Genomic DNA, 16,891 nt, shown 5'->3' on the forward strand with positions numbered 1-16,891 from the left:
AAATTATGAAAAACTTCTCTATCGTGATTATTTTTGGAGCTTTTGAAATTTACGAACAATACTTAAATTTGATGATAATAATAATAATAATAATAATAATAATAATAATAATAATAATAATAATAATAATAATAATAATAATAATAATAATAATAATAATAATAATCGGAAACTAAGCTTTATTACTGTTGATGCTCTAAATAAAAAATTTATAAAAAAAATCGAACGAGGCAAAAATTAAAACTTTTTAGACAAATGGAAGCTTAATTAATTATTTCATACATACTTGCAAAAATGATACTAAACAAGACATCACCTCCTGAAACTACAATTATGATCAGCCCTAAACCCTGCAACTCAAATCTAACCATGCATAAATGGCTAAAACACCCACATCAAACCGTGAGAGTTATGTGGTGTTTGATGTCACCAATTTGAAGAAGATAACGACCCAAGGCAACCTTCCTCTTACCTTCTTCATCAGCCAAACTCAACTGCTTGCAAACATTCACCCTGAAGCTAAGGACAGTTCGCTGCCATGGCGCCAACCACACCTTCTTGAAATCCACCAACTCTTTCTGAGGTGCATTAAAGACAGCCGGAGGAGAAGAGAATAGCAACACCGAATGACTTCCAGTCAATTTTCCGTCGTTTTTTACCATGACATCAATATTAAATTGTAATTCCTTGCAAACACTATCTCCTGCGTCGATTGCATCACAGGTAGATGATGATCGACAAGAGTGAGCTTGGTTTAGAGGGACCTTCATGATACTAGGTGCTTTGATGAGTCGATAAACGTATGCAGAATAGCTTAATCCATACCCAAATGGATACACGGTTTCCCCTTTATAGAACCGGTAGGTTTGGCCTGGTTGACCCGCAACTGGGTCCGGTCTCATCTTGTTGTTGGTCATGGGAACAAGGTCTACATAAGCTCGTGGAAACCATGTCATGGGTAGTCTTCCACCTGCAAACGTGCAAAAAACCCTTACAATTTGATATGTATATATAAGCAATGATATATCATATATGATATACAAACTTACTTGGGTTAAAACGACCAAAAATGACATCAGCTAAAGCACCTCCACCTTCTTGGCCTGGAAACCCGACCCACAAAATGCTGGAGATTTTCTGGTCACACTTTGCGAAATTGAGATCCATTCCACCTCCAGACATTATAACAAGAATCACAGGTCCTTTAGCTGCATGTGCTACCTCGGAAACAAGAAGATTTTGTTGTCCAGGAAGGATTATCTCGGTCCGATCAAGAGCCTCTCGCTCGATAGAAAGATCAGTACCCATCACAAGAACCACCGCGTCTGCTTCGGCTGCCACCTTATTAGCCTCCTCGAAATTAGTTGTCGAGTTACATTTTATATCACAGCCTTCCACGTATCTAGTTTTAACGTACTCCGATAGCCCTTGGAGAGGACTAGTGTATTTGCATGGAACCCCTGCGTAGTTTCCAATCATGGCTTTTGTGGCATTAGCATTAGGTCCAATTACTGCTAACGACGTCATCGCTCTTCGAGGGAGTGGTAAAGATCCAAAACTGTTTTTAAGCAACACAATTCCTTGTCTAGCAGTTTCACGAGCAAGTTCTTGAGTTTCCTGTGTGCAAACATCTTTCTTGCCTAATTTCCCATACAATTGCTTGCGAGGGTCACCATCGAAGAACCCAAGTCTCATAAGTGTCACGAAATTGTTTGTAACAGCCCGATCCACTACGGATTCTTTCACTAACCCCTTTTCTACAGCTTTTGCTGTGAAGTTCTTTAGTGACATCCCACAGTTGAGATCCAACCCTGCGTGTAATGCATCGGCTGTAACTTCCTCTGGTGTTTTCCTCCAATGTTGGTCTTCAAACATGAACTGTAATGAATCACAGTCGGAACTAATGTATCTGTAAAAAGGTATATTGCGTATTGTGTGTGATTTATTTACCATGGCTAGATTATTCTATACAACAAGAAAACAGTGCATTAATAGGATCGGAAAATGGATGTTTACCCATTTAATTTCCATTCACCTCGAACCGTATCTTCCAAAAGCTCCTTATCTGCGCAAGTGGGTTTACCATTCATCATGTTGTAAGAACACATAATACTCGCAACATTTCCATCGAAAACACAGCTTTTGAATGGGGCGTTATATGTATCCTCCAAATCTTGTTTTGTTACCTTCCAAAAAAAAAGGCATCATATAATATGCACCCTTCAACTTCAAGCTTATGATGTATAAGATTATATAGTAATTAACGTTTTATACCATTTATCTAAACTTACGATAGCATCAAAATGAAACCGATCAACACTAGTCCAATTATCAAGATCATAGGCTGTGAAATGTTTGCAACAAGCCCCGACTTTGAGTCGTTCTCTATCACCATCCTCTCTCTCTTGTAAGCCTCTAACGTAAGTTGCACCGAATCTGCTGGCTAGGACTGGATCCTCTCCTGGTGTTTCTTGCCCTCTTCCCCATCTTGGATCCCTGAAGATGTTTACATTGGGTGACCAAAATGTTAGTCCAGCTACACCGGTGTTGTACATTGCTCTAGCTTCAGTTGAAACCACCTGTGTTCATCAAGTTTTTACACTATATATGATCATAACGACCTTATAAGAATTTTAATGTCAGCCTCATATGCCCTTAATTATGATGGAGTCTACAATTATATACCTGTCCAATTTTATAGAATAAAGATTCGTTGAATGAGGCTGCAGTGAGTATGACTTGAGGGAAACTAGTGGCTCCGGGGATTACAGTCTTGTTGAACCAAGTTGCAGGTCCGGTGTCAGAAACGCCATGCAAAGCCTCCGACCACCACCCATAAGATGGTATGCCAAGGCGAGGAATGGGGTCGGCTACGCTCACTAGGCTTCCCGCCTTTTCTTGCAATGTCATCCTCTTTAGCAGATCAGCAACTCGTGTTTTAATATCAACTTTAGTATCACAGAAAGTGAACTTTTTCAAGTTTGGATTTTTATCGGTGTCGCATGCATAACGTGGGGTGTATTGGGCAAAAACTGTGATACTACACGACAAGCAGATCAACAGAAAGAAAGTGATCGCAAGAAAAGGATTTCGTGGTTTATTCTGAGAAGCCATGGATCGTATTATTGGGAGAAAATAGGGACGAACCAATTAGTGTAAAATGGGGGAAATGGTTTTTATGGCCGAAGGTAATCTATATATAATCTTGAAGCATAGCAATTCAGTTGTAAGCTTAGCGTGTAAGCATGAGGTTTTGTGGTTGTCATTACTCATTGGGAGTATAATTAGAGATTTGAATACCAAGTTTTTTTCCTTTAAACGAGGGCTGGAGGTCTGACTAATCGTATGTGGAAGTGTAACCAGCAAACAAATTCCTACCCGTCTTTGTCGTTACACTTGTTTACCAACGTTCTTTTTAGTTTTAGACATGTTTAAATGATGTGTTGATTTATAACAAAAAGAGTAGAAAACCTGGTAAAAAAAAACATTTGTAACATAGGCATCTTTGAAGGTGTGGGAGGTGACAACTTTTACATATGATTCGTTATAATAGACTAGTAATCAAAGCTCGAAAACAAAATTGATTCAAATGTATAGTTACCATGCCAAAGTCAATACATAAAAGTCAGCTATGGTGTTACTCATTCTTTTAAACTCGTTAAGGATACGTGTGTTCTTGATTAACTTGTTTCAAAATCAGACGATCGTATTAATGACAAATATCATAAGTTGTCCTGAAGTTGTGTTGTAACCATCCTGAATGTACATGTAAGTATGGCAAACGATCCAATATTGATACAAATGAGTTGTAGCTGAAGTTAAATATAATTTAAGAGTTCTTAGCGAATGAAACTATTAATAACATGGATGTTTTATAATATATGAAAAAAGTTAGTTGTTTTCCTAAAACAATTAATGCATATATATTCTTGTTGACTATTATAGTAATTGTAACCTATATAAAAATAAGTTTTTCAAAATTGAAGTTGTAAATGAATCATAATGTCACACATATATTATTATTATAATAATAATAATAATAATAATAATAATAATAATAATAATATAGCAGTTTGAATCCAAAACTATTTTGAACAATATAATATAAAATAATGATTATAAGTAGTGGTTGAACAATTTTCCTTCTAAGAATATGATGAGAGGATAGTGATTCGTGTAACTATATGATTATATTTTATATTATCATTTTTTATTATTTTTCTAATAATTATCAATTTATCGTAGTATTAGTGAGTTTTTTCATATATATATATAAATTATGCTTAGGGGATTAATTTTAATTTTTATACAATACCTCAAATTCAACATGACACCCCTAATTGCAAGGTTTTTTTTAAGGTTAATGTATGTTCATATGATTATCTTATATGTTGAAATTAATCATTAGTAATTGGTCATAGCATATCCAAAGGGTTATTTTTAGGTAGCACATGTAACAAATTAAATTTTATTTATTTTTATATTTACTTATTAGTATATATCTTCTATTTTAATAAATAAATAAAAAATGTCATATGTTATATTTTTATTTATTTTATCAAATGTAATTTTTATAGTTATTTTAAATTAATTTTTTCCACATGATATTTTAATGGTTTTTTTCCTTTTTATAAAATTTCACATAATGTTAATATGTAATAATTATAAAAAATGATATAATAAATGGATATCAATTTCATTAATGCATATTTTCATAATTTTTAAACTTCTAATTAGTTTAATGACATAATTTACAATTATTTACTAAGTGGTTGTTTGATAGTTTCTGACTGATATCTAACTGAGTCAGAACCAAACTGGGCCTAAAGTCTAACTGAATCTATAACTAACTGAAACCATGTTGTTTGATTATGCATCTGTCTAGTTGTGCTAACCGTTGAAAATGACCATTTTATCCTTTTATTATATTTTTTAGTGGTATGAAAAAAGAACAAAACAAAGTACATTGCCATTTAGTGGAGGTTTTAAAAAGAAACTAACCAATAAACTAAAGTAAATTGCTATGTAGTGCAAGTATGAAAAATAAAAAATGTAGCTTTTTCATGGAATTCTTTGCAATAACCTAGATAACAAAACCATCGGGTAATTTTGCTCATTATCCTTCTCCACCACATCGTCGACTTTTAATCGCAAATTCCTCTACAAAAATCAAAACACATTGAATATATTTGCATATTCAAGGTCTAAACAAAAGTTATCCAAAAAAATCTATTTTCTTGGTATGAACCTACACAACAACAAAAATCAAACAAAAAAACTTAAATCAAGATACTTGATTTATCTCCTATAAGGTTACAAATAATGAGCTAAATGAACACTGATGAATGCAGACTTGATTATCAATTAGGAGAAATCTTAGGTGAACATGAACTATAATGCAGGCTTATGTGTATCTGCAAAAAAAAACAAATTGCAAAAGGAAAATATATCAAGACAAGCCAATTTCTCATCATGAATTTGAAACCATATCTTACAATAAATGGGTAATGATATTGAACAGTAGGCACCAAATTGATCAACCAAATCTTTCATCGACATAAGGGGTTAGGGCACTTGCAATCGATGCAGAATGAGTTAGGGAAAGAGTAGATATATAAAGAAATATTGATAAATTTTTAGAAAAAAAAAAAGAGGATTATGCATGCAACTTAATTAACGAAAATGGAGGTGAAACCTCATTTGCATTCATTGTGATGGGAAGGAGAACAAGAGAGATGACAATGAACGAGGTGGGCCATGCTTGAGAGGACGACGATGGAAGAGGTGGTCGGTGAGGCTGAAGACGATCGAGAAACACAAGAGGAGTGAGTCTGGAGATCGGAGAAGGGGGTTCAATAGAGGAAGTTTCCGACGAACATAGGTTAGTTAGATTGGAGAAGGCGATGTGAAGGCAAAGGGCAAAAATAAGAAATATGCATAAGAGACTCAGTTAGCTTCATTTTTTGATAGGACCGAGTCAACTACTATTTACTGGGTCAAAATCATTTTTTTGTGTTTATCAAACATGTTAACTAAGCTGACTGGACCGAGTCAGTCAAAAAGTGTTGACCGGACCTAGTCAGCAAGAATTCAAACGGGCCTGATTAGTACATATGACCTAGTAAAATTCAGTTTTGACTTTGATTTTATATTTATGTTCAAACAAATTCTTGAACAATTAGTTTAATAAGCTTTCAAAATAAAAAATAATCATTTGTTGTATTTAAAAATAGATATTGAATAACTAATCATTATAAATGAGCTTTTTAAAGAAAATAACCATTTTTTAGGTTTTTGAAAAATGACTACTTGCTCTCCAATTCCTTATTCTGTATTTGATCTTCAAATTTTAGAAATCTATTTTGTTTTTTCCAAAAAAAAATAATTCCAAAGAAATCTCTTTGCTTATGTCTGAAATTTTCATTTGAATTTTAATATCTGATTTTTTCAATCTAATGTTTGATTCCATGCCCAATATTATATATCGTTCATATTTACTATATTTGTTTAATTTTTTGTTGGATTTAAGTAATAAATGAAGTTTTGAATTGTTCATTGGATTTCAAATTTATTCTTGAAATTTTGGAGTTTTTAAGACAATCGGTGTTCACTCATAGGTAGTTATATGTTGTATTGTCCGAGTAAAAATCAAATATAATTTAAAAATATTAATTTTAGATAGTGACGGTAAACTTAATAATATGACATCTAATGTTGAAGAATTTACTTATTCATCATTTCTTTAAAATATATCAATATTTGTTTTTTATTAGTATAGATTGAAGACTTACTTATTCATCATTTCAGTTGTATTTATTCTGAAAGTTAAAGTGCTTAATGTTTAAACCTTTATATTTAACTTTTTTTAATCAACATGTATAGTAAGAGTCTCACAACTAGTTAAATATACTAAATACTTGTCTTTATCATTAAAGGGATTAAAGTTTCTCAATTCCAAGATTGCATCTTGATTTTCTCACACTACAACAATAAGCAGCTATAGAGACGAGGTCTATAAGAACGACATATGTCGTACCTATAGACACCCTATAGGGACGACATATCGTCTCCATATAGTTGACCTTTTTATTTACTTTTGCAGCTACAGCGGCCTCAACGTGTTAAAGCGGGAAGGAAACTAATTTAGGTGTGTTTTGCGGAATGTTATAGGGACGACTTGTCATCCCCATAGCTTGCTACGAGTTAAATTATGAGAATAACATCCTTTGTTTCGTTCACGCACACCCAATCGTTAGTCTCTATCTCTCTCTCACTCTCGATCGGATATTCTCCCTTCACTAATTTTGACCATTATCTGCTCCTCTGATGACTTCCTCACCTCCCACTCCCCATGCATATTAGGATATAAGTTAACGATGATGAGACGACAAACTTAAATTCGATATAGATTTTTTTTTCAATTTTGCTTTGTACGGTTTCTTTGGCTGCAACAAGGTTATTCTATGTTCAAGTGGCTTATTTCGGAAGTTTATCTGACACCATACCCAAAATCAAGGTAAGTTATATTATTGTTGAACCTCATCTTTTTTTTTTACAAATTTCGATAACTTTATGATGTAAACAAAGTTAGCTAAAATCATGTCAAATTGTTGTATGTACAACTCAGTAAATCTTCTAAAACCTATAATTCTTACTATCGGCTTCCTTTTATGCAATTCTCGTGTGTGTACTTGGTTTTTGGGCAATTCCTTCATGCATACTTGTTTATTATGCTTTTAAATTGCACAATTGTGGTGTGTGTATGATTGGAGATGCAATGGAAAAGGCTATGTGGCTTATCACAATTTTATTACCAGTCTGGAGAATCGAATGAAGTTGCAGTCACCTAGCCTTCTGAGTAATCCTGGAACCAGGTGATTACCATTTTTACTTGATGTTCTACTTGCTTCAGCTTCAAATTTCTGTAATTTTGATGATTGGGTTCACCATATGAACTTACACTCCATAATTACTTGCGAACATCCATAATTACACAAGTTCTTTCAGGAATTAGATGTGGTTAGATCAATGCAGATACACAAGCTTCAAGTAGTACCTTAATCATGAATATTAAACTATGTATAGAGTCTAGAGTGTAATGTGAATATTGATTTTATATAATTTTGACATCAAGTTAATTTACTAGTTGATTCATCAGTAGGTAATAGGCACCATCTTCAGGTCCAACCTCCATTACAAATGACATACACAGTTGGAGTTTTAGCAGGGTATGCTTCATTTTCTTTATTTTCATATACAAACACCTTTTGATTATTATATTATATCTTTTGAGGTGTTAAATTGTTTTACAGGATCCAAGTGAAAGCCAAACAGTGTGTAACACCTATTCTAGGAATTGTTTATTGGATTCAATCTTTTAGGGTTTTGGTGCATGGACTCGGCGAGTTGGGGGTCCAACTCGTCGAGTAGGGGCATTAAATCAAGGACGCGGGATCGGGACCTACTCGGCGAGTTAGAAGGCCCGACTCGCCGAGTAGGAGCTATGAGAGGAAACCCTAGTTTTTAGGGTTTTCACCCTATATAAGGATCATTATCTACCCTTGTGGCCTCCCTAAGCATCTTAATATCTCTAAGAAGAATGTTTTCAGCTGTGAACCTTCTTGTTTGAGAGTGAGAGCCTTTGTGGGCAATTCTAGGGGCTTTTTGAGAAGGATTTCAAAGTTTGAAGAGGAAGGGTCGAGGGAGAAGCATTAGATTGAGAATCTCCTCTATTTTAGCCATCTCGTTGAGGAATAAATTCGTTATCTTGAGCTGTAGATTTTAGATCTCTTTCTAGGAAGAAAATGTCCATTCTTGAGGCAAAATGGAGTCAAGTTTGGATATGGACCTATCACAGGGATATGGTTCTAGATCTGGACCTCCTTAGGTCCCTAATGTCATAAAGTTGCTTCCTTTTTGTAGCTTAACCTCTTCCATGCATTAAAACCTTATATGAAGACTAGTTTTGGTGTTATGGCCTTGTAAGGCCTTGCATGTACATAAAGTTTGCAACTTTACGAGATATATACACTAGGGAAGGTTGTATATGAAGTTTAGGACCCTAAATCCCACTAGAAAAGGCCGAAAACATGAAGGACTAAAGGGACTCGTCGAGTCCTTAAATCGACTCAACGAGTCGGCCAATGAGTTTACGACCAAGGGGTTTACAGCCATGGGTTTGCGGTTGAGGGTTTGAAGCCGCAAACATAAAGGAACTCGACAAGTCACCCAGGTGAATTGGCGAGTTGGTGAGTTAAGCAAGGAACTCGATGAGTGGCTAATTATACTCGATGAGTCGAAGTCAACATGGATTGTTGACCTTAACTGTGGACCTTGACTTTGTCCGAGGTTGACTATGAGGGTATTTATAGGATTATGCTAAGGTAATCATTTGATGATTACATGTAGTTGAGTTGGAACAGTGCGTCGGGACTTACTGGGTCTTACATTGTTAGTCCAGCAGCTAGAGTTTCGTCTTCAGGACTTCAGCAGTGCAAGGTGAGTCTCCTCACCATACCAATGGGTCTAAGGTACCAAGGTCATCCCTTTTTATGTTATGTGATATGTTAGTTGATTATGTGGAAGACCTCAGGGGGGGGGGGGTTCCGAGGCAGTGGGATATTAGACCATGTGAGGGTTCCCATGGCATTCCAGGCTAAGACCATGTGGGGGTTCCCATGGCAGTGATCTAAGACCATGTGGGGGTTCCCATGGCATCTGGTGTAAGACCATGGAGAGTTTCCATGGCACTTTTATTTGTTGTATGTATGTATTATAGGGTTTGTGAATGTGTATTCTTAATTCATTATGTGTTATGTTGATATGATATTGGTATGGAAGACCCAGGGGGATTCCTGTAGGAGTTGGATATAAGACCATGTGGGGGTTTCCATGGCTTTTCTAGTTAAGAAAGACCATGCGGGGGTTCCCATGGCAGTGAGCTAAGACCATGTGGGGGTTCCAGTGGCACCTGTTGTAAGACCTTGGAGGGTTTCCATGGCTTTCCTATATGTTTATATGCATGGCTTGTTTCGTTGATATGGCTTATGTGAGTATGTGAATAAGACCTTGGAGGGTTTCCATGGCATCTTTATACGTGTATATGCATGCTTATACGATTGTTAATGTTTATGTAGCTGTTATAGTTGATATGGATTATGTGGATTGTGTGGGGTATGCTCTGGGGAATTCACTAAGCTTCATGCTTATATTTTTGTTTATGGTTTCAAGTATCATCGTTTTGGAAAGGAAGGGCTCAGCTTGATCACAGCGCACACACCCATGTTTTCCACGCTATATGATTTTGGGACGAACTCAGATGAATGTTTTAATTAATTATGTTTTTGGAATGTTTGGATTTAAAGATATACGCATTTTCCTGTATTAAAAATGAAATTTTTACCCTTGATTTTTGGGTCGTAACAAGTTGGTATCAAAGCCTTGGTTTGAGGGATTCAGACACACTTTCGGCTGTGGTGCATGCAATCAGCCGAGTTCAAGTATGTTTCCCAGAATACCCACAGATGTTTGTTATGATTTAATTATGAATCTGTGAATCGCATGCTAGTTAGGTCTAAGGGAGATGCATGTATATGTTGTATGAGCTGGTAGACTTGCATGCTAGTGTTGAGTAGTCAACAATAGGTTGTCCTGATATGTGATGCTTGTAGCCGTGAGAATATTGGATGCCACGCTGGAATGAGAATGATAAATGGGTATTTGTAACTGCTATGTGTATGCTTTTAAAATTGTATACGGTTAGGAACTTATAGCCTTAGAATAATTGATTTGGCCTTATTTCTTGTTCCTTGTCTGGTTGTGGTCCTAGGGTAGAGTCTATTATTAGACAGTCTATTAGATCCTATTCTATGTATAATTTGCAAGCATAAGGCAGCCGACAGCAAGGTTGGATGTGGACAGCATGGGTAGTGGTATATGGGCCGAATGTCTATGATAGTTTGTGGGTTGGAGATTACCCTAGGGTAAGCCTAGGATGAGATTAGTGATAGAAGTCACCTGATTGTGAATTGGACGTATAGATATAATTGGTTTATTGGAATACGTTGGTTAGTTTTTCGTTGTCCGAATGTTGCTTTCTTTGTTCTTTGTAGGACTTCTAGCAATGTGAGCTAGCTACTAAGTGAATGTGCTAGGTCACATGTGGTATAGGTCGGATAATCTCAGAGTGATGGAGTTGGCCCTATAGCGCAGCTCTTGTTTAAGTCTAACTGTTGTAGAATTAAGCCTGTTACTTGAAGGGTTATCTGATTTCTGTTGCATGTGGTTATATTCATAAGGTAGCTAGTCGACATTACTGGGAATCTTTCAGCAGCTAAGGACTGGGTGGTTGGGAACCTAAGAGGAGCATAGGAGGTGCTTTGGTGGATATTGTGTTGGTGTTTAGCAGACATTGAGTACATCATAGGAGTATGTAGCTTAGAGGATTCGAGATGATTCCAGAGGAAAGTATGAATAGGTGTGGAAGGTAGTATTGGGCTCGTACTACTAAAAGCACAGGATCCATACTCAAATCAGGGAAATTCTTGGAGAATCTAAGAAGCTTGGGGTTAGTTTCTATGTAGAATGTAGATGAGCATGCAAGGGGAAATACCGAGGTTTGGTCCCGGCTTCGGTGGTGAGCCAGTTAATGGAAGGACCACCAAGATTTTAAGTATGCCCTGGATCTCTTGTATCAGGTGGAAAGGGTTGATTGTACGACTTATTGCGCTTTGGGATTTGAAACTATGTCTTGGGAATAGTTTATAGTCGGTTGAGAGAAGAGGGTGCTCCAGATACTGTAGTTTAGTCGTTGGTGTTTGAGCTGGAGAGTGAGTTAGGGTGCGAGACCCTGAATGATATGGATCTCAAAGACGAGTACGGAAGATTGATTAGGATTACCTCTATGAGAGAGTTTCAGGTCAGGTGAATTTATTGGAGGGTCTCAGGTGGAGACCCAAGGGTTTGGATCAGCTTTTGAGAGGCCAGCAGGGTCGGATCTAGTGCAACGCTTGCAGAAACTGCGCGATGAAGTTTCGTTCAAACGGTTTAGATTGTCATTGGGATCAGAATGAGGTGTTACATCATGTTCTTAGGGTGGTCGAGGTATCACAGGAGGAGGAGGTTAGGATTCTTTCATATGTTTGCGGATATGCCATCTTTGGCCATTCCCAGTGGATATCGGGTACTTGTATCGCATGGGAATTGTGATAAACAGGATCTCAGGTCGGTTCTCTGCTATTGTCTAGATTAGCAAGGGTTGTCAGATGCCATTCAGCATGTCGAGGAATATTTGAGAGATCTTCGGACGGATGTGGCTCACAAAGCGGATTCCGCGTATACCATGATTGCTCCGAGTCGTTGTCAGAATCTGTTCGGTGATCTGGGTTGTTATAGGTGTAGCAGGTTTGGTCACGGCCTCAAGATTTCCTGCAGGAGGCAAGCCCATTATATTTGTTGCAATCAGGAGGATGACAAGGAGGTCGAACATTGGATGATCAGAGAGGAGTGGGGAGTGCACCCGCTCCAACTACTTTGAGGATCATCAATGGATAAGAGGGTGAGAGTCAGAGCCCCAGCAGAGGGGCCCACTTTGCAGGATAGGACAGGAGAGATCGGAATTCTGACAGGCCAGAGTGAGAGTGTGAGTAGGCATATCATTGGTTGTTATCTCTAATTGTGGTTGAGTTTTTTGTACCTTCAAGAAGAGTTAAATGCCATCTGTATGCCATGATTTTGGGTGGATTAGTACGGGGTCGTCTCCTTGTATATCACGAATTGTCCAGTGTTCGAGTGTCATTTTGGGTATGGTTGGGGTTGGTTCGAGGGTTTGTACGAGGGAATTATGTCTAGGTTCCAGTAACCTTATCTTTTATGTTTGGAAGACTTTTTGGGGTCATCGAAGGAAGAGATAGTTGTTGCGGAAGTTTTGCTTGAAGCATCCGACCTTTGGACTTTGAGATCTGAGTGTTGTATCAGTTTGCACATCTAGAGTCGTTGGCGTTGTGGGGATTCAAGAAGTGCTAGCAGATTTCAGGAATCGTGTCGTTTTAGGAAGGGATATGGATGGTGAATTAGCTTTGGTAAGCACTGGTTGTCAACATTTTGATCACTGGAACGTAATAAGGATTGGGAATCCTTCAATTTTCATGTGCCAAGCGGATTTAGTTGAATCTAAGTGGGGGAGGATCGCGCAGGTATTTAGGTCAAGGGCAGGTATGAGACCGGTATGAGTTTCTTATCCTCATCGGGGAAAATGGTTGTCCAAGTGGCTAATAAGTTTGAGGGATGTGTGAATTTGGAGTTCGGTAAAAACTTCCCAACGTGTAAATCGCATCTTGTTGATGTCTTATAGCGGGTCTTGGGGGAGGGAACCAGGCTGGGTTCCAGTCAGTACTTGAGTTCAGTTCGGTAGGATAGACCACGTGATCACTCAATGTTGAGATGCGTTCGGATTGATAGGTGAGCGATAGGGCCATGGGCAGTCAGGGTGAAAGTTTTGTAAGACTACAGGGTAGCCGTAGCATTGACGAATTCTTTCAGGAGGTTTAGGCTAGGGTAGGCTAGCTCGCAAGGTTGTGGGGAAGCCACAGATTAATTAGAATCAAGATCGGAAGTGAGTATTCGACTGGCTATCCGTGGGCAAGCCCGGATGGCTATGGGAATTTGGAATGGAACTGGAAGAGATTGTGAGTCCATGGTTTGGATCTTGAGTTGCAGTATCTTGTGGATAAGTGGTACGTGACACAACAGGGCTACGGCTGGGTAGTCCTGATATTTGATCTATTGGGAACCTGGTGGTTGGACCTGGTGTGAGATTAGTAGTCTCAAGGATCGGCTAAGGGTATCTATTTATTGGTCAGGTAAGGGATGTCTGAAGTTATGGTGCATTATGGATCTCGAGGTAGTTGCGGGGTATCCACTCGTTTCGGAAAGGATTCTGAATCGGGATTCGCGCATGTTCAGTATAGGATTTTGTTTTAGTGAGATGAGATATTGGAGCATAAGGATGCCAAGGGCATCAAATGCAGGATACCAGGGTAATGTATGTGTTGGGTTTGATGGTAGCTTAAGCCATCATGATGTGTCTCGTGTTGGTTCTATCTGTAATAGGGTCACGACATGTGGGAATCAAGAAACGGTAGGACGAATGAGAATTGGAATGACGAAAGACTACCATATTCATGTGTCAAAAGGATTGACGGAGTCATGAGTGGCAGTATGGCCGGTACAATTGCTATTAGACGAGGTCTCTTTCGGAGATCGCGTGGGGCGAATGTGAGGTTGCTAGTCAGTTCAACAGCCGGACGGGAGACCGATATTCTGAGTGTAGGGGAACGTTATTCAGTCATGGAATGTCGGAGGTGACAACGGTATCCCTCGATATGTTGGGTGTCGGTATTCGTTAAGTTCGGAATGGGGTTATCGTTATTGGTAAGAGTTGGATACTCATGCTTCATCGTAGTTGAAGTGCTCTCAAGGTCTCGCTCTAAGGGAGTAATACCGGTATAGTGAGCAGGACGGAAGGCCACGTTTAGTGAGTCAGTTAGGAATTAGCCCTGCTAGGGCAAGGGGTGCATCATGAAAGATTATGGGGGAAGAAAAACCCAGACTTTTACGACATTAGACTTCGAGGACAAAGTCTAGTTCAACTGGGGAAGACTTGTAACACATGTTCCAGTAATTGTTTAATGGATTCAAGCTTTTAGGGTTTCGGTGCATGGACTCGGCGAGTTGGGAGTCCAACTCGTCGAGTAGGGGCATTAAATCAAGGACGCGAGATCGGGACCTACTCGGCGAGTCGGAAGGCCCGACTCGGCAAGTAGGAGTTGTAAGAGGAAACCCTAGTTTTTATGGTTTGCACCCTATATAAGGATCATTATCTACCCTTTTCGCCTCCCTGAGCATCTTAATATCTTTGAGAAGAACTTTTTCGAACGTGAACCTTCTTGTTTGAGAGTGAGAGCCTTTGTGAGCAATTATTGGCGCTTTTTGGGAAGGATTTCAAAGTTTGAAGAGGAAGGGTCGAGGGAGAATCGGTATATCGAGCATCTACTTTGTTTTGGACATCTTGTTGAGGTATAAATTCGTTATCTTGAGTTGTAGATTTTATATCTCTTTCTTGGAAGAAAATGGCCATTCTTGAGGCAAAATGGAGTCAAGTTTGGATCTGGACCTATCACAGGGATATGGTTCCAGATCTGGACCTCCTTAGGTCCTCAATGTCATAAAGTTGCTTCCTTTATGTAGCTTAAACCCTTCCATGCATTAAAACCTTGTATGAAGACTAGTTTTGGTGTTATAGCCTTGTAAGGCCTTGCATGTATGTAAAGTTTGAAACTTTACGAGATATATACACTAGAGAAGGTTGGATCTGAAGTTTAGGACCCTAAATCCTACTATAAAAGGCCGAAAACGTGAAGGACTAAAGGGAATCGCCGAGTCCTTTAATCGACTTGACGAGTCGGCCAATGAGTTTGCAGCCAAGGAGTTTACGACCAAGGGGTTTACGGCCAGGGGTTTCCTGTAACGCCCGTAGACCCGGGCTAGTCAATTGAGAGACAATACGCATCAAAAATGACTTTTTGATGGAAGATTATTTAGAAGTATTAATCTTAACCAAGTTGTAGTGTATGTCACAAGGTTTCCGTGCATATAAAGAACGCCAAAATCCGAGTTATAACGAAGAAGTTATGACCTGTCGAAGTTTCGCGATAGAGCCGGCACGACACAACGTGGCGTAAATAGTGAATTTATGTTAGAGCGATATTTATCCAAAACAATCTAAATGAGAAATGAATATCTCATCGATAGTAGTCCAACGATAAAAAGACAGACGAAAACGGAGTTCGGATGAAGGAGATATGAATTTCGAACGGAGTTTTCCTGTCCCGGCCTATTAAAGATAATATATAAGTAATATACTTATAATATATTAAAAATAAAGTCAAAATTAGCCAATGGAGTCTAAACGATAGTTGTTGATCATAATCTCACCTTCGTGTCGATATAAAGAACGTCAAAAACGGAGTTCGTATGCGAAAGTTATGAATTTCTGAAGTTCGGGGAGCGAAACCCCAAAACTGTCAGAGACCATGATGTGGCAAGCAGTGCCACGACGTGGCAAGTCTCTTGACACCTCCGGGAGTCCCCCAGATGCAACTTGTGATGATGCATGGAATGACGACCAAGCCCACGACGTGGAAAAAGGTTCCACGACGTGGCAAGGGCCAGTTTTGCCCTATAAATAGATTTGAAGGGTCAGCCGAGTTTGGTTGCTCATTCTCTCATCTCTCTCCCATATTACATCGTTTTACATGCAATTTTAACCCCCTAAAGCCCCGGTATCAACCCCGAGACCCGAAGCAAGTCCCGAAGCCCGAAGATCCCGAGAAGAAAAGAGTTTCCGAGCCGAAGCTCTGCCCGCGAGAAACTAGGTGTGTGAAGTGATCCCGGTTTCACCAAAGACTACTACTTCTACAAGCCGTAGTGTTGTCCGATCATCTTCTGATCAAGTGATTGTATAGTCACTTTCATCTTACACATAGATATGAAGTATTTTATAAAATATGTGCTATGTGTATATATATATATATATATATATATATATATATATATATATATATATATATATATTGTTGTTTATATGTGTGAGTATGTGATCACTTTCTTCTATCATATATATATATATATATATATATATATATATATATATATATATATATATATATATATATATATTAAGTATTTGCTATGAAATACATGCTATGTGTTTATATATTGTTGCTTATTTGAGATGAGTGTTGAATGGATGTTTTATATAGGTGTTAAATGAGTTAATATGTATATGTATTTTATATCTACAAATATGTTGGGTAGAACATGGGTAGATGAA

At 38.1% G+C, this 16,891-nt stretch overlaps 1 protein-coding gene across 1 annotated transcript; it reads right to left on the minus strand.

Moving 5' to 3' along the window:
* Window positions 1-324: 324 nt before the first annotated feature.
* Window positions 325-3,135, minus strand: LOC145015790 (beta-xylosidase/alpha-L-arabinofuranosidase 2-like). The gene is made up of 5 exons (XM_078974263.1): window positions 2,686-3,135; window positions 2,292-2,579; window positions 2,017-2,186; window positions 1,050-1,909; window positions 325-970 (listed from the first exon to the last, which is right to left on the minus strand). Exons 1-5 carry the CDS (start codon window positions 3,112-3,114, stop codon window positions 396-398), a joined length of 2,322 nt encoding a protein of 773 aa, XP_078830389.1. The 5' UTR covers window positions 3,115-3,135; the 3' UTR covers window positions 325-395.
* Window positions 3,136-16,891: the final 13,756 nt, after the last annotated feature.

Source organism: Lactuca saligna, chromosome 9 (assembly GCF_052625555.1).
Source record: "Lactuca saligna cultivar CGN05327 chromosome 9, ASM5262555v1, whole genome shotgun sequence".
NCBI classification, from domain to species: Eukaryota; Viridiplantae; Streptophyta; class Magnoliopsida; order Asterales; family Asteraceae; genus Lactuca; species Lactuca saligna.